Source organism: Pteropus alecto, unplaced genomic scaffold (genome assembly GCF_000325575.1).
Source record: "Pteropus alecto unplaced genomic scaffold, ASM32557v1 scaffold92, whole genome shotgun sequence".
Classification (NCBI taxonomy): Eukaryota; Metazoa; Chordata; class Mammalia; order Chiroptera; family Pteropodidae; genus Pteropus; species Pteropus alecto.
The window spans coordinates 82213-108025 of NW_006432447.1; the positions used below are offsets into that span (position 1 = coordinate 82213).

The 25813-nt window shown below is 37.0% G+C and overlaps 1 protein-coding gene and 1 pseudogene across 1 annotated transcript in view; one reads left to right on the plus strand and one right to left on the minus strand.

Annotated features, from left to right (window-relative positions):
- Positions 1-25813, minus strand: part of NR2C2 (nuclear receptor subfamily 2 group C member 2) — a 57520-nt gene that overhangs the window by 16521 nt on the left and 15186 nt on the right. The window contains exons 2-3 of the mRNA XM_025043567.1: positions 14968-15078; positions 888-1088 (exon numbers count right to left, since the gene is read on the minus strand). Of these exons, the coding sequence (XP_024899335.1) occupies positions 888-1088; positions 14968-15078 (312 nt within the window). The remainder of the gene's footprint in view (positions 1-887; positions 1089-14967; positions 15079-25813) is intronic.
- Positions 18266-18384, plus strand: LOC112475973 (annotated as a pseudogene).

Sequence of the window (25813 nt, forward strand, 5' to 3'; positions counted from 1 at the left end):
AATTAGTATTTAAAAAGTACAAAGTTGCTGTTTGGGAATATGAAAAGGGTTCTGTGGATGCATGCTGGTGATGGCTGCAAAACAATGTGAATTTACTTAATGCCATTGAATTGTACACTTTAAAATGATTAAGATGGTAAATTTTGTTATATTTGACCACAAAGTTTAAAAAAATTAAAATTTAAAAGCAAGCAAAAACATGAATTCCAACTTGACCCTGACTAAACATGCTCCATGCTTGGCCACCATGGGAAACTTCTCTCCAGTCTCTGTTCCTTTAAGTGCTGCGCTTAGAAATTCAGTGCTTCCCAACAACTCTGCTTTCCTTCAAGCCCTTGCTCTTCTGTCGATACCTGCCCCTGATCCCATTCTGCCCTGCCAGAGTAGGGAAAAGAGGGGTAGAGATGGAGATGAGAACTGAGGGGCCCAGAGGCAGCAGTTTACAGGAGCAGTAAGGACACAATGAAGAACTGGACCAAGCCTAATCATCTAGACAAGGCTGAGGTAAGTTAGGGACAAGTCAGTCCTTGTCTGACTGTGGTCAGCCCTAGGTGGTACCCCTGAAATATCTTAGGCCAAGGGTTGTCACTGTGTGGCCTTAGCTAAGAACAATTTTCCAGTGGCCTCAGTGCCAGCTTGCTCATGCCAGTCTTCTATGGGCCACTGATTTTTCCTGGCTCAACTTCTATCCCATCTAAGCACTGCAGTTGGCTGCCTTCCGGGTCATACCATTCATTTGCTGATTTTTTACTTTAGCTAAAGCAGCAATCTGCCATGTTTGCCAGTCCCCAAAGGACCTTCTAGAGATGGATTTGGCCTTCGAGGCAGAGGTTAGAGTTTGTCCAATATCAGAAGTGCCGAAAAAAATGCCTGTCGACAGGCCTTACCTGGATCCTGCCAGGGACAAGGTTGTCTGAGGTGGTGAATATGAGCTGCTTGGCACTGGATGTCTCTGGGGAAGCCAGGATCACCTTCCCAGTTCCAGCTCCATCTGGGCTGGTCAAGATGAACTGCTGCTTGGGGGATCCGGACGCGTCCACTGCGGTGACTATCTGGATCTTCTGTCCTGTCTGCTGGTCTGTTACAATCTATAAGACACAACATGGAGGCTGCTCTCACGGAAAGTTGTGCGGCTCGTGCACTTGCAGGTGGTGCTCAAAGCAATGACTGCCGAGCGCTGTCCCGGAGTCAATGCTGGTCCAAGATGCAGTTTCACCAGTGCATGGTGAAATGAGAAAAATAAAACAACAGTCAGCTTTTCAGAAACCAATTTTCATAAAGCTAACTTTATTCTAGGTTGTTATCATTCCCACTATTTTTAGAACTAAAATGCCCCTTGGGGGTGGGAAGGGGGAAACTGGATGAAGGTGGCACGAACTTCCAGTGATAAGATAAGTAAGTCCTGGAGATGTAATGTACAATATGATTATTAAGAAATTATGATTACTAAGAGTTCTCATTATAAGGAAAAAATGCACTTTTTCTTTTTTCTATATCTATATGAGATGATGGATGTTAACTAAACTTACTGTGGTAATCGCTTCACAATATATGTAAGTCAATTCATTATGCTGTATATCTTAAACTTATACAGTGCTGCATGTCAATTATATCCCAATAAAACTCTAAACAGAAAAGCCCTTTCTTTCATAAAATGAAGACAGTAATAAATAGTAGATGATAGGTTTAATTTTAAAAAATAATATCCCTGTCCTGGGCATAATACAAAATGTGAACAACTCTTGACTTTTTTGAAATGCTACTGATCAATAAAATGCAAAAATCTGGAAACGATAGCTTTAAAGAAGGGCTGTTTCTGAAGAGAAGGTCCTATAAATAATCTTGCCTTGGGGTGACAGAACACAGGGAGTCCCTTGCTGACATACACCCAACCTCTCCCACTTCCTGATTCTAAACGATGACACCTGATTCTGGACTGCATCCCAAGGGCCAGCATAGGGCCTGGCACCCAGAAAGAAGATTTTAATAGACTATGGAAGCACTGAAAGCAGTGGGTGACTTCCACAGAAGTCCTGACTCTGATTCTGCCAGGGGCTCCTACCATTCAGGAGCCCAGATGTCAGAGCCCGCCTCTTCCCAGAGTCCCAGGCTAAGTGCATCATCAGTCACAATTACAATAGTTGCTATGGTGAGAGTGACTTCTCTTATTCCCACTCATAAAGTTCTTTGAAGCTGTTCTAGTCCTCGTCTTGCCTCTTGCCCAGGCTAAGTGCCCAGCTTAGAGGACTGCCCACCGTCTCCCTGAAGACACCAGCAGGCTCTCACTGCAAGCCCGAGTCTTGGGGTTGTCATCACTGGGTGTTGAACAAAGGGAAATGTGTTGTGTCTCTGGCTGGAACTTACTTCCCTACAGCAAGCATATTCATGGGCAGATGTGGCATTTGTGCCACATCTTGATACATGTTGCTTTGTGATTTGCAATTCCATGGTTGGACAGGAAACTCACATAGTCTAATACAAGAGCTCTGCCAACTGTTCAATATGGAAAACCAGACAATACTGGTTGTTCAAAGAAAAATAAAGGCAGGAAAGATACAATTACTTAGCACATGTTTACTGAGCACCCGTTATGTGTCAAGCACTGTTCCTAGTACTAGGAACAGTGATGTGAACACCATAAAGGTCCTACCTAGTGGAACTAACCTTCTAGCAGAGGAAAGAGACCACGAACACTCATATTACAGAATGTCAGTCAGTGTAAGTGCCATGGAAAAAAATTAAAAAGCAGAGTAAACGGACAGAACGTGACATAGGGAAGGAGTCGAGGGGGGACATTTAGGAAGAAAGACCTCTGAGAGAGTGACACTGAGTAAAGATCTGAATGAAGCAAGAGAGGAAGATGTGCCAAGAGATGTGGCAAAGTGTTACAGGCTGAGGGCATAGTAAGTGCAAGACCAGAAAGAACACAGACTGGGGACAGAAGAAGCAAAAACAAATCCTTAGCTGATGGCTGGGCACAGATCCCAGTAAATTATCATTTCCAACTGAAAGGTCAAAAGATCTTTAAGTCTGAAGAACAGATTTAGAGAAGGAAAAACAGTACCTTTCATTGTTATAGTTTGCGGCATACCCAGAGTCCCCTGGAACAGCAAAACATGAGAGAAAAAACCTTGTAAAAAGAATTCTCTTTCAAAAACCTTTCCTAGCATTGCTCAACTGAAAGACTGCAGAGTGGTTGACAAACCCTTCTTCTCTCAGGGGCCACAGAAGGGACTCCTGCATAATGGCCTTAGAAAGGTCTTTATCACATTGAAATCCGAGTTAAACGTCTGACTTCCTTTTCATGTCTATCAATTCTTATTTCCTTCTTAAACTGTTGTCTCTGTTAACAAACAAAATAGTCATGTGATTGAGGGGACTTTTCAATTACCAACTACGACCATGGGAAGGCTAGTTAAAAGTGCTTCATCCTTGGTGTGTTCAGAAATAACGCATGCTGTGCCTGAACACACGGTAATTTTCATGTCATTTTATGCTATTCTCCAGTCCTCTTGGTGAGCAAGGCAGGTATGAAGCTGGGGAGGTGGTGGGAGTTAGGAATGACGGGGTCTCAGACAGGTACAGTTTGCTCTTGGTGGCTGTATAAGATATCCACCCCTCCCCCCACCCCTGCCCACCAAGGATTCGGGCTGGCATGAGTTCAATGAATTATTTACAAAGATTTAAAAATCTTTTTATCTTTCCCTCCCAAAACGCTTATATTTTCCATTCAGAGAGAGCATCTCTGTGAAAAAATTAAAAATGTAAGCAGAAAAAAAAAAAATTCCCCAAATACACTATTAGAACCACAGGGTGGCTATCAAGCAAACCAAGACCTTGCTAACAAACACAGAGCAGGTAGACTCCTGTTTAATGAGACCAAGGAAACATGAAATTGAGAAGATGTATCTAGGCTCATTTAACATTTAAGTCTCCTGTGGAGGAGGGGAGGAGAGGTGTTGTGGGTCCTTAAAAGAGATGGTTAAGTCCTAACTCCAGGAGCTCTGAATGTGACCTTATTTAGAAATAGGACCTTTGCAGATGTAATCAAGTTAGAATGAGGCCATACTGGATTGGGGTAGGCCCTAATCCAATGACTGGTGTCCTTATAAGAAGGCCATGTGATGATGAAGACAGATTCCTAAAAACCCTGTAGTTTCCATTGCACAATTTTGCATAGTGTGTGAAGTTTTAGGAACGCATATGTCACATTTAGCAAAGCTGACTGTATTCTACTAGCTCAAGATCCCCTCTAGTTCTACCCCCAAAGGACCTCAATGTGACCTGACACAGTGAGTGCCATTCTCCTCCATATTACACACTCTGTTTCAGCCAGGCCGGGCTCATCATTTGTTATAAAAAACAGCCTGCAAATTTACTGTCTGAAGGCAAAAATCAGCCACTGGATAACTTTTATTCGACTTCCTTTCCAAAGTTTAAAAATTTTAAAAATTGGGTGCCAACATCTAAAATAGAATATTTCTCATAAACATCAGATCTAAGTTCTCTTGACAAATTGGAAGCTTTGGCTACCCAAATTCCTCCATGTCATTGGCTGGCTGGGTGTGGCTACCTCTTTAGATGGGGAACAGGCTCTTTGGTTCACCCCAATCCCCACCTTGCCCACCTGATCCTGTGAACACCTGAGTTTATGATCCTGAGATAGGGCTTTGCAGCTGAAGCCACAGATGGAATGCTTGTTCTACTGCTTCCCAGCTGTGTCACCATGGAGCAGTTATATGAGCCTTCTAAGCCTCTGTTACGTATCTATAAAAAAGGATTACTAGGAAAGTGAAACGATATGATGTGTGCGAAAATACTTAGTACATTGCCCAGAACATAACAGAATCTTGATAAAAGTAATTCCTTCCTCTAAGCTCTCATATGCTTCTCTCTTCACGTGGGCATTCTTGTCTTAGCCCTTTCAGCTCATCAAATCTCTCTCTCCCAGTGAGAAAATCAAGACTACTATGGCTCGTTCACTCTTTCATTCATTCCTCAAATACTTACAGAAGTCTACGCTTTGCCAGGCGCTTTGCTAGATTACAGGCATTATGAAGATGGCCTCCTGCTCTCGTGAAACTTTTAGTTTAGTGGAAAAGACTGGCCAAAACCAGTAAACAGACCAACCCATTAACAATTTCAGTTTATGATATATATTACGAGGGAAAAGATCAGGTTGGCGTAAGAGAGAATACAGGCATTTAACTTTAGAAAGAGAGGCCAGGGAAGACCTCCTGGTGGTATTTAAAACAAGATTTGAGGCTGAAAAGTCAGATAAAGGCTTATGGAAAACTATGTTCCAAGCAATTGGAAATGTTCTGGCATATGGAACACCCCTAAGAGGAAGGAACTCTTAGAAACGATCTTAGGACATGGACAATGAAGAGTGGCCCAAGGAGCCCAGAGAGGGAGGTGGGTTGGCCCTGCTAGAACTTTGGATTTCATTCAAAGTACATTGAGAGCCACTTAAGGGGATTCTTCCTCCTAAAACCAGGTTTTCAAATTTCTTATACTATTTTATATCTATATACACACACATACACACTATATGCATATGTGTATACCACATACATACATGTATGTATTATATATAAATATATAAAAAATTTGTCAGATCATTACAAATTTTTAGGCCAAGATATATTAGAGTATAAGAAAGGACAATAGCAAAGATGGTTAAATTAAAAAGAAATCTATTTAAAAATATTTTTTGGCCTATGCAAAAGGTAAATGAATCTTTTACTTAAATAGAACTTTTAACTCATATGAATAATTAGTGTTGTTCGTAGCCAACAATCAAATGAATAATTTCTCTATTTAGCCCCACTAACTCAATCCCTAAGTTTAGGTAGATAAAATATTTGAGTTTTCCTCCTTGAATAACATAAAAGAGTGTTTTCTACATACATTCAGTGGTTTAAGCAAGGGAATGATGGGAAGTGTTTTACATTTTAAACAGATCTTACTATATGTTGGATGTTAAAAACACATAGAACAAAAAGTAGCTGAGGAACTGCAAAATACATGCTGGAGGAAGTGACAGCATGTGCAGTTGGGTAGAGTTATAAGGACTGGACAATGAAGAGTCAAGAATGACTCTGGTTTCTAGCCTGAGTGATGGGGCGGTGAAAGGAATTCCTAAGTCTGTTTTTGGCTTGCCAAGTATGAAATGCCCAAGTAGATCTATGAAATAAACTACCAGATAGATGAGTATGGAGTTCAAAGTAAACTTCTGGTTTCAACTTCAATATGTAAAGAGCTGGGAAGTCAACCCAATAGCCTCATATGAAAAGGCTAGAAAAACTGAAAATCAATGACTTTCCTTGGGCTCACCAGAGAGTTAAGTGTGCAAAGCAAACCCCACCTCCAAATCTGGGTAGGTGAATCATGAAGTCTGAGATCTGCTGACCTGGAGCAGAAGCTTAGCTGGTAAGACACTTAAACTGTTATTATGATGAATTGCTGGAGACTTAGTATGGACTAGCATGGAAGTGAGAAACTCTTTGAGGTCACAGTCTTAGTTCCAGGAACCTCACTTGGTTCTTATGGTAAAAAGATGAGAAAGATCCCCTCGTGGAGCTGGCAAGGGAAAGGGAAGAGTAATTTTTGCAAAATAAACTCAAGAGTGTTCTCCATAACCAAGGCCTATTCCCCAAGAAAGACGACCTAACCACAGCCTTATATCACCTAGGGAAAGGGTATTTCTTCAACTCCAGGCCCCTCTAGCCTTCCTGTCTCATATAGTGGCAGGGAGAAGGAGTAATTAAAAAACTTGTAAAGGTCACAGCCTAAAGACAAGGGGTCTCCAACTCTCAGGCCCTAGACTGGGAATAGTCTGTGGCCTGTTAGGAACCGGGCTGCACAGCAGGAGGTGAGGGGGTGGGCAAGCAAGCAGCAAAGCTTCATCTGTATTTGCAGATGCTCCCCAGCTCTAGCATTACTGCCTCAGCTCCATCTCATATCACCAGGCATTAGATTCTCATAGGAGCACAGGTCCCTGATGCCGAAATGGGTGGGGACCGCTGCATTAAAAAACTGATATTTCATCAAAAGATTGTAGAACACTTCCTCTCCCTCCTACTTACCACCACACCAACGGGGCTCCGTTATAACAGGAGGTTACAGCTGGAAGAGCATCAAGACACAGATTCTCTGAGGAAGAATATCTAAGGAAGCCCTAGGTCACGGGAGAGATGAAAACAAAGACGCTAGAGAAATTTTAAGCCTCTGGCGCATACAGCTACAGGAAATATACAGCTCAATCCCTAGCCAGATTAACGTAAATTCTCATACTAGGGGTTTCTTTACCTCAGTTCCTATTACCTAATACAGCTGATATTTTCTGGCAATCAACAAAAAATTTACAATGAATGCCAAAAGACAAGAAAAACACAACTTGAAGAGACAAATCAAGCATCAGAACCCAACTCAGGACACAAATGTTGGAATTATCAGACAAGAAATTTATAATAACCGTGATTAATTTAAAGGAAAAAAAGCAGACAACATGCAAGAACAGAAGAGAAATGTAAGCAGAAATGTAAATTCTCAGAAAGTATGAATCTTAGCAATCAAAAACACTGAAAGAGAGAATGAAGAATGCTTATGGGCTTACCAGTACACTGGACACAACCAAAGAACCAAGGAAAGAATCAGTGAGCTTGAAGATAGGTCAATAGAAACTTGCCTAACCGAAATGCAAAGGAAAAAATGAAAAAACAAAACCCAAAAAACCCAGAACAGAACATTCAAGAACTATGGGACAATTTCAAGATATAACATTTGCAAAATGGAAGCCCAGAAGGAGAATGAAAAAGAAGTATTTGAAGTAATAATGACTGAGAACTTCCCCAAATTAATGACAAATACCAAAACCATAGATCCATGAAGCTCAGACAACATCAAGCAGAATAAATACTGAAAAACTACATTTAGGCATATGCTATTTGTAAAGCCAAATACAAATTAAAGCTAAGAAGCTTAACTCTCCCTGTTGAAAATAAGAAAGAGATTTCCCTTTCCTCCTTTCCTTTTGGAACCTCTTGCTCTGTCTTTTTCACATATACATAAATCTTTATAATGGTTAGATAAGCCTCTTGCCAGTCTCACAATTCAGAAATGTTTTCTCAACGACTTGGGATCCATCTTTCTGAAATGCAAACATCAACAGAAAGAAAATAACTAGGTAAGCACCTTGCTCCCATTTGCAAACTACCTCCTGTCATAAAGATATAAGAAGTTTGTCTCCATCCCCCCTGAATTAAGAGAAGGTAAAATAAAATCTTATTTTTCTTATTCTTAATGGATCTAAAAAATAATTGTTAAGTTAATAATAACACTAATGTACCGAATGTGAAATGAATGACAGAAATGTCACAGAGAACAGGAAAGAGGAATTGGAAATACTCTAAGATACTTGCATTATATGTGAAATAGAATAATGTTATTTGAAGGTGGACTTAGTTTGAAATGGATATTGTAAACTCTAAGGCAACAACTAAAAACATTTGTTAAGTATATTTAATACACTAAGAGAAGATATAAAAGGGATCATAATAAATTGCTTAATCAAAATCCAAGAAGGAAGAATAAGAAGCCTCTGGCCTCAGAAAACAGTTACACATATGGTTGACATTAATCCAAATACATCCATAATCATGTTAAATGTGAATGGTCTACATACAACAATTAAAAGACAGTGACTGTCTTTTGGACAAAAAAGAAGACTCAACTATAAATTGTCTACAGGAAACCTGGACAGACGGATTAAAAGGGAAAGATATCATACTAACACTAATCAAAAGACAGCTTGAGTAACTATATTAATTTAAAGACAAAGTAGACTTTAGAACAAGGAAAATATCAGGAATAAAGAGAAACATTACATGATAAATGGGTCAGTTCCCCCCCAAAACAATAATCCTAAATGTGTATGCACCCAATGACAAAACATCAAAATCCGTGAGGCAAAAACTGATAGAACTGCCAAAGAGAAATAGAGAAATCAACTATGATAGTTGGAGATGTCATTGCTCCCCTGTTAGCAATTAACAAACAGATCAAGTAGGCAGAAAATAATTGACCGGAATAGCATTATTAATCAACTTGATGTAACTGACATTTATAAAATAATCCATCTAACAACAGCAGAATACACATTCTTCTCAAGCTTGCATGGAACATTCACTAAATCATTCTGAGCCATAAAATACACCTTAAAAAAAAAAGAATTATAAAGTATGTCCTTATACTTCACTGAAATTTAACCAGAAATCAGTAATGGAAGATAGCTAGAAAAATCCCCAAATATGAAGAAATTAAACAACACACTTCTAAATAACACATAGGTCAAAGAAAAAGTCTCAAGAAAAATTGTAAAATATTTTGAACGAAATGACATTTAAAGCCAAGGGCTCTGCTCGAGAAAATACAGAGATGAGAAAGTAGACCCAAAATGCAGAGAAGAGGCAGGAAAGAACTACAGTCAACACCATAAAAGTCAGCCTAGAATTATTTCTTGTAAAGTTTTATGAATATGAATCCTCTTTTAAAACAGATATTTAGCTGATTGGCTGACCTATAGTAAGGTAATCAAAATAAAATTACACATAATTTTCAAAAAGCCTATTGGTTGAAAAGTAAATGGGGTAGAGGTACAGGGAAAGCTGGGTACAGAGAAGGAAAGAGAAAGAGTACTTTTTTATTTACAATTATATAAAACTTGAGTATTAGGCTTGTATATTCAAAAACAATAAATAATAGAAATGCAAAATTTATACAGCAATGATATAATTTCACTTAGGAAACTTCAAAAGATTAAAAAGTATATACAGCACAACATATAGTTGAATGTGTGGAGAAATGAGCACTCTCATATCAGATGGCAGTTGGTACAACCTTTTTGAAGGAACTCTAGTAACTACTGTCAAAATTATACACAGACACACAGCTAACGTCATACTCAATGGTGAAAAGCTGAAAGCTATTTCTCTAAGAACAGGAACCAGACAAAGATGCCTACTATCACCACTTTTATTCAACATAGTATTGGAAGTCCTAGTCAGTGTAATTAGGCAAGAAAAAGAAACAAAAGGAATCCAAATTGGAAAGGAAGAAGTAAAACTGTCAATATTTGCAGATGACATATGTAGAAAACCCTAAAAATCCCATCAAAAAACTGTTAGAATAAATTTAGTAAAGTTGCAGAATACAAAATCAATATACAAAAATCTGCTGTGTTTCTATATACTAATGATGAACTATCAGAGAGAGAAATTAAGAGAACAATCCAATTTACAATTTCATCAAAAAGGGTGAAATACCTAGAAGTAAATTTAACCAGAGGTGAAACACTTGTACACTGAAAACTGTAAAACATTAATAAAAGAAACTAAAGAAGATACAAATAAAAGGAAAAAAATTCTGTGCTCATAAACTGGAAGAATATTGTTAAATTGTCCAAATACCATACGATCTCGCTTATATGGAATCTTAGAAACAAAACAAACAAAAAAACATGAGCTCACAGATACAGCACAGACTGGTGACTGTCTAAAGCAGGGGTTGGAGATGAGCAAAATGGGTAAAGGAGGTCAAAAGGCGCAAACTTCCAGTTTTAAAATAAATAAGTCATGGGATGTAATGTATAGCATGGTGACTATAGTTAATAACACTGTATTGCATATTTGAAAGTTACTAAGAGATCTTAAAAGTTCTCATTGCAAGAAAAAAGTTAACTGTATGGTGATGAATGGTAGACTGATTGTGATCATTTCACAATTCATACAAATATTGAATTATGTTACACACCTAAAACTAATATATTATATGTCAATTACAGCAGCCCTCTAACAACATCATTTTGTTCCATGTAGTTTTCTTACAATGCTGATGAGATGCTGTAGGAACTTAATTTTTGTTTTTATCAATTAGCCTATGGTAAAATTGGGTTTGTTACATGTCGTTTCACTTAAACAAGCAGAACCTATTAACGACGTTAAGTGAGGACTTACAGTATCCCTCAATAAAAAATAAAATTATACATGGACACAACCTTTCTCCCAGCAATCCTACTTAGAGGAATTGACCATATAGAAATATTCTCACATGTGCTAAATTAAGCAAGTAGAGGTTATTTACTGCAGCAAGCATGAAATGGGACATCATTTTACCACTCAAGAAGAAGCTCTATGTGTCCACATGGAACCACCTTCAAAAGACATTGTTAAGAAAAAAGAGTAAGCTGCAGGAAGTGTGGGCAGAATGTTGACATGCATTTAAAAATATGCTGTATGTATTCACGCACATGCTTGTAGGTGTATATGCAGAGCCTGTATCTGAAAGAATAAATAAGTAATACGGTTAACGGTGACTACCTCTTGAGAGGAACTTGGAGAAGAGGAGGAAGGGAAACTCATCTTTTATCTTATACCCTGTTTTGTGTGATTTTGTTACTGTGTGCACGTATTACTCATTCAACACAAACAAACAGCTCCTATGAGTACCTGAGAGGGGCCACTAGAACATCAGAGTGAGAAAGGGAACATCAGATGAATGTGGATGTGGAAAGGACAGAGAACAGGTACCGGCAGCTCAAAGAATGTATAGGAATAAAGAGCTGGTAGAAGAAAGAAGCAGACAAAGATGGATGCTCTAAGAGTTCAAGATCCCTTCCCCAAAAGACTAAAATAAAGATTTCAAACTTTTAAAAAATATATAAACAGCAGAAGTCCTTTCTAGTAAAATGTGAAACCTCAATATATAAAGTAGATAAAAGAAGTATTTTATAATACAAATGTTATTTCATAAGCCAAAATTTAAACATTCCCTTATGTCAAACAATGAATACAACAATGATCTCCTGAAACACATAAAGTTGAAATGGGAATATGAAAGAATATCTCAGGAAACCCTTAAAATAGCAGAGATGGCAAGAAAAGCTTTATACCAAGGTCTGCCCCAAAGAGAACAAAGATGGCAGTACAAGTGAGTGCACTGGTGATATCTAGTGTGTCAAATTTGGTGTATGACACGTGCAAGTGTGTTTTTCTTTTAATTTTAATTGCTTTGAAGGATGGGTTAAAAAATAAAATTTGAACCTAATGTTTGCAATCTGGGAAGTACTAAAGAACCACATTTGAAAATACTGATCTGGAAAGATGTGCATATGATGAAAATCTGTGAGATTTACTGAGAAACTACTTTGTAGTTGGATGGCTTAGATTACACCTCATTCTCAGACAAGCAGTGCTCTCTAAAGCTCTTCTTAGTCCCCTATTTCCTCCCACAGTTCCCACCTTAGACCACTGTCTCCCAAAAACAACAGCTCTGAATCCCAGCCACAAGGCTACCTCCCACATTCTGAGGACTGCCACCCTTCCTACTTGGCTCCAAAGCCCTTTTGCAGCCATTAGGATAACATGATACTGATGAACAAGTCTATGCTTCAGCTCACCCTCCCCTGGACTGCATAACTAGATATGCTGGTCTTATGTTGACGGCCATACCTTAATTATTACTATTATTAAAAACAGTAATATAAATCCTAGAATGAGAAAATATAACTATAAAAAACTTAACTGGGACAACTGATGACATGTTAGAATATGGACTAAATTAGGTAATGGCATGCAATAGTAAACTTCCTGATTTGGATAACGTATTGTGATTATGTTAAGAGAATGTCATTGTTCTTAGGAAATACATACTGAAGTATCCAGGGCAAAGAAGTGTGATGTCTCCTATTTTCAAATAACTTAAAAAATATATACATACACACACTCAGAAAGTTACCTCAAACGATTGGTAAAATATGGATAAAGGGTATGGTAAAGGGTATACAGAATTTCCATGTACTATTTTCTGCTAAGTTTAAAATTATAAAAATAAAACATTAAAAAATTATAACACGCTTGCAACATTTACTGATGTTTGCTTCCCATAAGATTACAGAAATTGTCTCATTTAATCCTTTTAAAATCCTATAGAATAAGTACTATTTTTATTGCTATTTTACAGCCGATACATACAGGTTATAGAAACTTTCCCCAGGGTCATATAGCCGAGTGGAGACAAGATCTGACCCCAGGTCTGTTCCATTTAGAGCTAAACCTCCTAAATGCTGCCAAACATATCATCCTTATTGTATAATCTTTCCCTCCCAACCTTATCAGAGAAGCCTCTATTTGGGTTCCCAGCACTGTTATTCATTAAAACATCATAGCACTTATTCTCTTCTCAGGCCTCAGGGCATGGGAGAGTCTTCACTGAAATCAGGGCTAGAAATGAAAACTTCATTGGAGCCATCGGCACCAACATCAAGAACCTAGAAATTGTACTGTAACCTTAATTTTCCTTTTAAAAAACCAAACCTTGAAATATAGTCAGCTTAGCTGCACTTTGGTATGTCTAATTTTATTCACAATGAAAAGATTTTCAACTATACTTACAAGTTTTACATATAAAACTTGTGCTAACCTGTTATCTTCCCTAAAAGACTGAAAGCTCAATGCCAAGGATCTATTCTATGAGAATATCTGTTCAAGGGACCTTTCTGCACTCCAGCCAGGACAGCAGTGTCACCATGGGCCAAGCACCAGGCAGTGGGGATAGTCTCACTATATCGAATGAGATGCTAGAAAGGCCCTTAGGAAAACAGAAAGAATTTTCTTAGACCAATACAGGGAAAATGTATACCCTCTTGAAATACACACTAGCTGCTGACAGAGTCTCCTAGGGGAACTGTTTATGTTCTCATCTGCCCTCAGATGGATGTGAAATCACAACGTAACAGCCATGGTTAAATACACTAGCTCCTTTCCCAGCCAGAATTATGCAGGCAGGATCTTAACATTTACTACGTGAAAGTATAAAGGACCTGTTTTGAAGCCATAATCAACAAATAAGAACGAAGTGAAAGAGAAAAATAAAACAATGTCCAGTTATTACTTCTAAATTTCCAAACACTCAGATATGTGTTTCCTACTTTGTGTAAAGTTAAAACAATGTAAGTATATAAACTCCTGTAAAATATTATGCAATACAAATATAATGCAAATACAATTTTTAATATTTCATTTTACTTTTTAGAACTCTTCTATGGTTAGTTCATAATAGATAGTCCATAAAATCACTTTTAAAAGTGGGTAAACACTATAGAAATTATCCAGTTACTCTATAATACTGTTCACTTGTACTGAGCTTGCTATAAACTGTGAAAGCAACCCTTTTACTTATTCTCTCATGTTATATAATTAATTTTTTTTCTACCATTCATCTTTGTTCATGTTTGTTTATTTTTTTCCTATTTGGCCTTTTGATTCAGCTGGTTGAGATAACTACGAATCTTTAATGTGAGTTTGTTGATCCTGATTTAAATACCCATACCTTCTCTTTGTTCATCAGGCCAGAGGCTGGTTCAGAGCCTTGGGGAAGACTAAACTTCCCATAAATGAATATTAATTAGTTAATAACAACAAAATACTAGTAATAATAGTTACTATATAGAGATAATTAGTACATACTAAAATTACTATGGGCCAGGCACTGTTCTAGAACAGCACTTTATAAGCAATATCCCGCTGAGTCCTCACAATAATCCTATGAAGTAAGTATTACTATTACATACATTTTCTAAATGAAACAAGTCAGGCATTGAAAAGATCATCTTCCAGGGTCAAAAAAGCTATAAAGAAGGACACTGTATTTGACTTCAAGTGGGGGCCCATACTCTTCACTACTAGGACATACTGCCTTTCAGTATGTAACAAAACGGCACTTCATTCCAATAGTTTGAAACAATAGTTTAAAATTTTATATTAAAAGTTAGTTCAATAAATGTAAACTTTCTTATTTTATTTTTTAAAGGATAAATGATGTTGTACTGTATTTGATGCCCAAGAAGCACAACTCTTTATTGAAACCCTTAGGCAGGTGGCTGGTACCAAGTGGGACTGGTGCAGGTACCTGAATGCGCTGAGGTGAGGCTACCGCAGAGTCGGTGGAGATTATCTGGATACGTGGGGAGGGGCTGGTCATCCCTGGAGATTCCGGCCGAGAGATCTGTGTACGTGGTACCTGTGGGAGAAAAGTGGCTGGGTCACAAGGGGGCTCAGAAAGATGCCCAATGGTGGCTTGAGGACTGTGCCTCTGGCTTTCACTGTGGCTTTGAGTGATAAATTATTGTAGTTCTAGAGTGTGAACCCAGGATGACAAAGGAATCAATAAGATATTGATACAGGATGGCATGAAAAAAACATAATCATAAAATAGCTGTTTCTAATGTATATAATGCAAGGAAAAAAAAACACAAAGGAATTTTCAGGTCTGCTCTGCACAATTTCAATAAAATAAAAAGCTACTACCAAAATATCTTTTTAGAGATGATCTTTGAATTCTTTCATCTCCAAAGCCAGCTGTTAAAACACTCCTTTAAGATGACAGTTTCCAAAAGGAATGGTCTAACAACACTGCAGAAGACAGCAAACAGAACCAGCATTACACCGAAAACTATTAGGATTAGTACTTGTAAAAGAGTCCTGGCAATCTCCCAGCCCCACTGGGATAGGGCTGGGAAAAACCCATCAGTAATGCAAGGGTCTGGAATTGAGTCAACACCTACCCCTGCCAAAGTAAGGCTCAAAGTTCTGAGTAGTCACCTGGGCACCTGAAATAGGCAGATATTTTTTCTGGAATAAAAGCATATTACTTACCAATGTTTTACAAACTCTTCCAAAAAACAGAAGAGGAGAGAACACTTCCTAATTCATTCTATGATGCCAATATTACCTGATACCAAAATAAGACAAAGATATCACAAGAAAACTATGGACCAATATTCCTTATGAATATAGGTGTAACGATCCTCAACAAAACAGCAGCAAACCAAATACAGAAGCTTATTAAGGATTATACACCATAACTAAGTGGGATTTATTTCAGGAATGTGAAGCTGATTCAACGTATGAATTAAACAATGTAATACACCACATTAAAAGAATTGAGGGGAAAAGCCACATGATCATTTCAATTGACACAGAAAAAGTATCTGACAAAATCCAACACCTTTTCATGGTAAAAACACTCAACAAACTAGGAATAGAAGTTCTTGACCTGATAAAGAGTAGGCTTGGAGGATAAACTGTGGTTAATTTTGGTCAATTTCAGCTCTTAGAACAGTAGCAGTTTACCCATCCTCCACCTCCACCCTGAAGCAAGCAGCTGTGCACTGTGTTCCTGCAGCAGCAGCCTGCACACAGCTGCGAGAGCCAGGGTGGGCAAAAAGGACCCTTTTCCTCCAGATATTGGGGATCAGTGCTCCAATCAATGATTGCTGTTTCTGATCAGAGGTGCAGACAGAGAGGAGGAGACCACTGTTTTTGTACTTCCTCTTACTGTTGCAAGTCCCCTCATCTTTGGGTGAAGTAACTTCCAGGGCACTTAAAGGGCTGGGTTGTTTTTCCCCATTTTTCTCCTTTTCTTCTTTTGGGAAACAGACATCAAAGACTAGGACTTTCAAAAGCAACTGTGTATACAGGGAAAATTAGAAAGTGACTGCACATACACAGGGAAAAACACAGGTGTGAAATGACCTCAGAGGACCTTAAGTTTACATGTCAGGATGATCTTTGGCATGGAGACAGCCAACGATAACAACAAAATAGTAACAAAACCCAGCAAATCCTGGGAAAAGGAGAGACTGATTTCCAGAGTTACCTTATTATTAGATTGAAATGTCCAGTTTTTAACAAAAAAATCACAAACCATACAAAGAAAGAGGAAATTATGGCTCATTAAAAGGAAAAAATAAATCAACAGAAATTATCCCTGAAAAACATATGTCAGATCTACTAGACAAAGACTCACTCACTCACTCACTCACTCACTCACTCACTCACTCACTCACTCTATCTATCTATCTATCTATCTATCTATCTATCTATCTATCTATCTATCTATCTATCTATCTATCTATCTATCTTTAACACCTACAGCACCTGGTACTCCTAGGTGGTCTCCCATCCAAGTACTAACCAGGCCCGACCCTATGCTTAGCTTCCGAGATCAGACAAGATCAGGCACGTTCAAGGTGGCATGTAGACGACAAAGATTTTAAAACAACTTGTCTAAAACATACTCAAAAAACTAAAGAAAGATATGAAAAAGAAACTAATGTATGAACAAAATGGAAACTTTAACAAACACCTAAAAAGAAACAAAAAAGAAATTCTGGGGCTAAATAGTAAAATAACTGAAATGAAAAATTCACTAGAGGCATTTAAAAGTAGACTGAAATAACCAGAAGAACCTGCAGACTTGAAGACAGAACAATAGAAATTATGAAGTCTGAGGAACAGAAAGAAAAAGACTGAGAAAAAGTGACCAGCGCCAAAAGAGCCTGTAGGACACCAACAAGTGAAGAAACATATGCACTGAGGGAATCTGGAAGAAGACAGAAAGAGGCAGAGCAAATATTTGAAGAAATAATAGCTAAAGAATCCCCAAATTTGAAGAAAGACATGAATAAAAACAACCAAGAAGCTCAATGAAGTCCAAGTAAGAGAAAGTCAAAAGACGCATTATTATCTAACTTAAAAAAAAAAAAAAAAGACTAAGAAAGACCTCTGGAATATCGCAAAAGAGCATCATCACATTCAAGGGATCAATTAGATAATTTACAGATTTCTCATCAAAAACTTGAGGGAGGCCAGAAGACTGTGGAATGATATATTCTAAGTGCTCAAAGAAAAAAAAACAACTGCCAACCAAGACTCCAATACCTGGCAAAACTGTCCTTCAAAAGAGAGAAATCAAGACATTCCCAGATAAACAAAAGCTGAGTTCATGATCACTAGCTTTGCCCTGCAAAAAATGCTCAAGGGAGTCCTGCAAGGTGAAATGAAAGGACTCTAGACAGTAATTCAAAGCTGATCAGAGAAATAAAAGATCTCAATAAAGGAAAATACACAGGCAAATACAAAAGCTAGTATTACTGTAATGATGGTTTGGAACTGTATTTTTTGTTTTTTTATATGATTTAAGAGACTAATACAGTTAAAGAAAAAAACGATTATTAGTGTAAAAGCTAGTATTATTATTGCAACTTTGATTTAAAACTCTCAAATCTTGTTTTCTACATAATTTAGTAGACTAATGCATTTAAAAAAACTATTACATTATGTTTTGGGCACACAATGTATAAAGATGTAAATTTTGTGACATTAACAACCAAAAGAGGTGGAGACAGATGTATAAAGGAGAAAAGGTCTATGGCCATGCCACCCTGACTATGCCAGATCGCGTCTGATCTCAGAAGCTAAGCAGAGTCAGGCCTGGTTAGTACTTGGATGGGAGACCACCTAGGAATACCAGGCACTGTAGGCGTTTAAAAATAAAAAAAAAATAAAGGAGAAAAGTTTTTGTATGTCACTTAAGTTAAACTGGCATAAATTCAAACAGCGTTAGAACTTTAGGAAGTTATATGTAATTCCCATGGTAACCTCAAAGAAAATAGCTGTGGAATACATAAACGGAAATGAGAAAAAAATTTCAACATTTCACTACAAAAAAAAATAAACTAAACACAAAAGACAGGAATGCAGGAAATGAGGGACAAAAAAGCTGTAAGGCATATATAAAACAAACAACAAAATGATAGAAGTCCCTCCTTAACAGTAGTTACTTTAAAGTTTCCATCAAAAGAGATATTGGTGGAATATACAGAAACTCATATCCAACTATACGCTGTTTACAACAGATTCACTTTAGAATCAAAGACACAAATAGATTGAAAATGAAAGAAAGGAAAAAGATATTCCATGAAAGTAACAACCAAAAGGGAGCAGCAGTGGCTGTACTATTAAATAAAATGGACTTTAAATTTTAAGCTGTTATAAGAGACAAAAAAAAGACATTATATATTAATAAAATGTTCAACACAGCAAGAAGATATAACAATTATAACATTCATACAACTAATAATAGACCAGAAAAATATGTGAAGCAAAAACTGATAGAATTGAAGGGAGAAATACAAGTTCTGCCATAATAGTTTGAGACTTCAATACTACAATCTCAATGATAGCTAGAACAACCAAACAGAAGATATGTAAGGAAATAGAGGACTTACTACACAATAAACCAGCTGGACCTAACACGCCATAACAGAACACTCTACCCAGAAACCACGAATACCCAATCTTCTCAAGTGCACATGGGACATTCTCCAGGATAGATCATATGTCAGGTCAGAAATTAAGTCTCAATAGATTTTAAAAGATACATATATTATACAAAGTATCTTCTCTGACCATAATGGGATCAAATTAGAAATCACTCACAAAAGGAAACTGAAATATTCACAAACTTGTGAAAATTAACAACACATTCTCAAACAACCAATGGATCAAAGAGGAAATCATATGGGAAATTAGGAAAAAATTAGAGATGAATGAAAATGAAACATACCAAAACTTATAGGATAGTGCAAAAGGGGTGAAGGAAGAGATTTATGAGCTATAAATGTTTACATTAAAATAACAAATGAACAACCTAACTTTACAATTTAAAAACTAGAATTAAAAAAAAAACAACCCTGAATCCAAAGCTAACAGAAGGAAATAAGATTATAGCAGAGATAAGGGAAATATTGAAGAATAGAGAAAATCAACAAAACCAAAAGTTCGTTCTTTAAGATCAACAAAATCGACAAACCTTTAGCTAGATGGACTAAGGGGAAAAAAAGAGAGAAGACTCAAATCCCTAAAATCAGAATGAAAGTGAGGACACTACTACTAATTCTACAGACATAAAAAGGATTATAAGAGAATATTATGAACAACTGTATGCTCATCAATTGGATCAACTAGATGAAGGGGACAGATTTCTAGAATCACAAAACCTACCATGACTAAATCATGAAGAGATAGAAAATATGAATAGACCTATTACCAAAGAGACTGATAATAATCAAAGATTTCCCCACAAAGAAAATCCCTGGACCTGATGGCATCATTGGAAGACTAAAGAACACTTCATAATTCATTCTACGAGACAAGCATTACACCCTGATACCAATGTCAGACAAAAACACAACAAGAAAACTATAGACTACTATTCCTCATGAGTGCAACAAAATACCAGCAAATTGATATCAGCAGTACACTAAAAAGGTTATATATCATGACTAAGTGGGATTTATTCCTGGAATACAAGGATAGTTCAACACACAAAACCATATCAATGTAATACACCACATTAACAGAATGAAGGGAAAACATGATCATCTCAACTGATGCAGAAAAAGCATTTGACAAAATTCAACAACCTTTCATGATAAAAACCTCAACGAATTAGGAATCGGAAACTACTCCCACATAATAAAAGCCATGTATGAAAAACCTACAGAGAACATCATACTCAATGGTGAAAGACTGAAGCTTTTCCTCTAAAATGAGAAAGAAGACAAGGATGTCTGCTTTCACTTCTACTCAACATAGTACTAAAAGCTCTAGTCAGAGAAAATAGGCAAGAACAAGAAAAAAAGGCATCCAAATTGGAAAGGAAGAAGTAAAATTATCTGTCTGCAGATGATATGATCTTATATATAAAAAAACCTTAACAATTAACACAAACATACACCCACTCCTAGTAAAATAAATTACACTATATATTAATAAAATGTAGGATACAAAGTCAACACAAAATTCAGAAGCATTTGTATACACGAATAATGAACAATCTGAAAAGGAAATTACAAAAACAATTCCATGTAACAGCGTCAAAAAGAATAAAATACTTATGAATTAACCAAGGAGGTGAAGACCTGTACAAGGAAAACTACATAATATTGTTGGAGGAAATTAAAGACACAAATAAATGAAGACATATTTCATTTTGTGAATCAAAAGAATTATTGCTAAAATATCAATACTACACAAAGTGATCTACAGATGAAATGCAATCCCTATCAAAATTGCAATGCTTTTTGCAGAAATAGAAAAACCCATCCTAAGATTCATATAGAATCTCAGTGGACCCCAAAATGGCTAAAAATACTTTGAAAAAGAAGAACGAAGCTGGAAGACTCACACTTTGATTTCAAAACTTGCTACAAAGCTACAGTCAACAATACAGTGTGGCATAAAGACAGACATACAGCCCAAAGGAATAGAATAGAGATCCCAGAAATAAACAATTACATATATGGTTAAATGATTTTTGACAAGGGTGCCAAGACCATTCAATAGGGGAAAGGATAGTCTTTTCAACAAATGGCGCTGGGTAAACTGGATATCTACATGCAAAAACATGAAGTTGGACTCTAACCTAACATCATATAGAAAACTTAACTCCAAATGGATCGAAGAAAAAAAATGGATATTAGACCTAAATTTAAGACCTAAAACTACAAAACTCTTAGAAGAAAATAGGAGAAAAGCATCATAACATTGGATTTGGCAATGATTTCATGGATATGACACTAAAGGCAAAAGCTACAAATGAAAAAAAGACAAATTGAACATCACAAATTTTTTCTTAAATTTGTGCATTGAAAGACAATGTCAACAGAGTAAAAAAAAGGCAACCAACAGAATGGGGTAAAATATTTACAAATTATACATTTGATAAGGCATCAATATCCAGAATATATAAAGAACTCCTAAAACTCAACACCACAAAAAAAAACTGAATTGAAACAACAAATGAACAGAGGACTTTTCTGTCCATTTCTCCAAAAAAATATACAAATGGCCAATAAGCACATGAAAAGCTGCTCAACATCACTACTCATTAGGGAAATAAAAATCAAAACTACAATGAGATACCATCTCACACTCATTAAGATGGTTACTATCAAAAAAAAAAAAAAACCAACAAAAAAACCAGAAAATAACAAGTGTTGGCAAAGATGTGGAGAAATTAGAACCCTTGTCTATTGTTGGTGGGAATGAAAAATGGTATAGTTGCTGTGGAAAACATGATGGAAGTTCCTCAAAAAACTAAACATAGAATTACCATAATATATAGCAATTCTACTCCTGGGTACACATACACAAAAAAACTGAAAGCAGTGCCTTGAAGATATATTTTTACACACATGTTCATAGTAGCAATATTCACAACAGTCAAGAGGTGGAAGTAATCCAAGTGTCTATGTACAGATGAATGGACAATCAAATGTCGTATATGCATACAATGGAATATTAGTCTTAAAAAGGAAGGAAATTCTGACACATGATACAATAAGGATGAACTTTGAGGACATTATGCTAAGTGAAATAAACCAGCGACGAAAAGATAAATATTGTATGACTCTACTTATATGAGGTACCTAGAATAGTCAAATTCAGAAACAGAAAGAATGTTGGTTCCCAGATACTGGGAGAAAGGGGCAATGTGAGTTAGTGTTTAATGGGTATAGAGTTTAAGTTTTACATAATGATGGATGATGGTGAAGGTTACACAAATTATTAATGTATTTAAAACCTCTGACCTGTACACTTAAATATGGTTAAGATGTTAAATTTTGTATTTTATCACAATAAAAGGGAAAAAAATAACTCAAAATGGATTAAAGCTTTAAATGTAAGAACTAAAACTATAAAACTCAAAGAAAATATAGGAGTAAATCTTAGTGAACTTGGATTAGGTAATGCTGGGAAATCATTTCTTTTTTCTGGAAGCATCTTATTGAATATCATTCAGTGCAGTGAAAAGGTCAATTTGGTAACAGGACATAAAAATATTGTATTTTTGACTACTTGAAGCATCTGCTTTCCACCCTTTCCTGCCTACCTTTTCAGTACCTGATGTCAGTCTTGGCTCCCTGCCTTAAGCCTACTTTCTACTACTTCAATCTGCTCAAGTGGTAAAGGTCAAGATCGCTTAGTTCACACTAAAGAAATGTGTGTTATACCTTGGCTGGAACACTTACACTTAGCCAGGAAAACTTACACTTAGCTAGTCCAAAAGACTCAATTAAACCATGCGCAAGGTGGGTGCAAAAGTATGTTTGGACATAGGTCTTCTAGGGCATGATCTCTTGATTCACACTTAAAGGGTAAAACCAGCTGTGTTATTTCACATCTTTTCTAAAGTTAACCATACTTGCCCAACACACAAATGTTTCCTGTCAAAAGAGTTTTAATAAAAGCCCTGCTCCTATGGCCAGCCTTTCCTGATCTCTCAGGTTGGTACACACGTCCTGCTCTGGCCTCCCATAGCTCCTGCACTGTAGCCCTCTCCTCAGGGCACCGCTGAAGTCTACCTTGGAGGGCAGAAGAGAATATTTCCCATTTCTCCTTTTACTCCCAAGGCCAGGCACATATTAGATCTACAATGATTGTTTAGTGAGTGAACACTTTTACGCTTTGGGAATGAATAAGAAATTTTTTTTATAGTTCTTGATCTTGGAACTCTGTCTAAACCTTTCTTTGTTTCACTCTACTCTGGTGCCTGTTCACTACTAGACATCCTGCAGGTACTGCACAACACCTGGTCTTGGAAGTTGATTATATAAAACAAGGAATATTGGCTTCCACTGACATACATGGGTTTATGAGGCTGATGAGAAAGTTTATACATTTTCACTGTGGAGTGGGAACCTTCCTTGTTTCATCATAACATAACATTCCTTGGCAGCATTTCTTTTAGGAAATAATTCTTAGGAAAATTTCGTGGTTTACATGCAGTCATTTTCTAAAAGATGAACACATCTAGGTTGAAGAGAATGCCCACAGACAGCACTGGGATGATGAGCAAATACTAAAAGTTTCTAAACTGTAATTTATTTTGAGTTTTGGCTGTAACATTCTCATGGGTTATTAATAGGGTAACAAGTTCACACCTTGTGGGGGAAAAAAACAGATCACGAAGACCTAATATGTTGCAATTCTCAGTCAGGAACTTCCGACTTCTCCTTAACATTCCCAGTGAAATAATGAACAATGTAAATGCCTAAGTAGGCAAAGAGCTTCAAGGCAGAGGACACCTCCAGCCTAAAATGAAATGTACCACATCCTCCTTTTATTTTTACTTCAAAGGACAATGAAATAGTAAGTGCAGTGAAATGTCAATGGCAAAGAGTTAACTCCTCTTTGTGCTGCAACTTGAATCACAGAGAGAAGAATCAATAGAAGGCTGATGTTTAAAGTGCTTACACTTCAAACAAAAGATTATAACCTTATAATGCCCATGTGCCAAGTTCTTAAATAATTACTTCTCTTGATGACCAGTAAGTCCAGCTCTTCTTTATTAGTATAAATAAAGTCAATGAAGGAATCAATGCTGAACATTATAAGTCAACCTCATTTATATCAGAATTGATTAACCAACTTTTTAATTTTCTAGTTAATATGTTTTAAAAAAAAAAAAATGAAACTATAGCCCTGAATTTCCTGGCACAAAAACAAAGATAACTACCACTACTCACAAAGATAACCAAAGTTAACCACCACTACTCACAATTACATAAAACAATGAGGTTTAAGAGTAACGTGGTTCACAAACTGTTCATAAGCAAATTAACCTGCTGCAAACAACAAATAGCTTTTGCCCCAACTGAATTTACCCAGCATACTCAACTATAAATTCCTATGAAGAAATAATTTGCTAGGTGCTAAGCATAGTAGACACTACACTGAATTCCTTCAAATACACACTAGGTGTCTAAATCCGCTGCTATTTTATCAACTTCTCTAAAAACAAGTGCCTATGACAAGGAGGCTTCCCTCCTGAAACATAGCAAATGAGAAGACCTTCGATATCACAGACTTGTTTTCTTTAGGACACTTATACTTACCATGCTAATGGCTCCCTGCAGCTTTATTTACATTTCCCTCAGGAACCATCCAGACCAGAGAGTCCAACCCAAACAGCCAGAGGTTGGTTGGGGGAACTCGACAGGCATTTGCTTTTAAACTGCCAGTGCAGATTCCATTCACCAAAACCAGACAGAGCTGTTTAAAGATGCCCTTTCTATGACCCTGCTCTACTGAAGGTCAAGTACACTATCACTCCCTGTAACTAAGGAAGCAAAACTGACATGTTCCTGCTGTTTTGCCAGCTGCTAAAGCAGTTTGTCTAACACTATGAATAATTGCTTCTAGGGAAGATGTACTTTGCTTTACCAAGTTCTCCCTTCACCTAGATTGCTTCCTTTGCTAAATGCAATTTCCCTTCCCCTTAAAGGCCACCTTTCCTGAACTGAGAGCTCACGTGAATGTTACCATGGAGTCCAACAAACTCAAAACAGTTTTAAAACTATAAGGAGTAGAGGAGGGAAGGTTTGAAGAATTCAGAAATACCACATTCTGCATACAGCATTTCATATACTTCACAGTATATTAAGCCAATATTTTTAAAGATAAAAGGTCTTTGCAAGTTCATTCATTCAAACAAAAGTCTGCATTCTATACAAAAATACCCACAAGAATAACAGCACCAGGCTCATTTAACAAACATTTGACTACATCCACCTGCATGTGAACACAGGTCAGAGTTCTAGCCTCTGCATTCTGGTAAGAAGATGAACATAGGTAGGTAGTGCAAAGACAGTACTATAACAGGCCATGGAATGGCTTCAGGTCTAAGACTCACCCTTCCCAGAAGACCTCAGAGGAAAGCCAGCTCCTGAGGCCACAGTGAGTGAGTGGTGAGGCTGAAACTAATATTCAGATTCTCTGACTTTGAGCCATCAGCACCAGCTACTAAGTCAACCTATAGCCTCCTGTTTGACACGGAGACTCACCACCTAAACAAACAACTGATGTGAAGGGAATACTGGTCAATCACCAAAAAAACCAAATGAAAA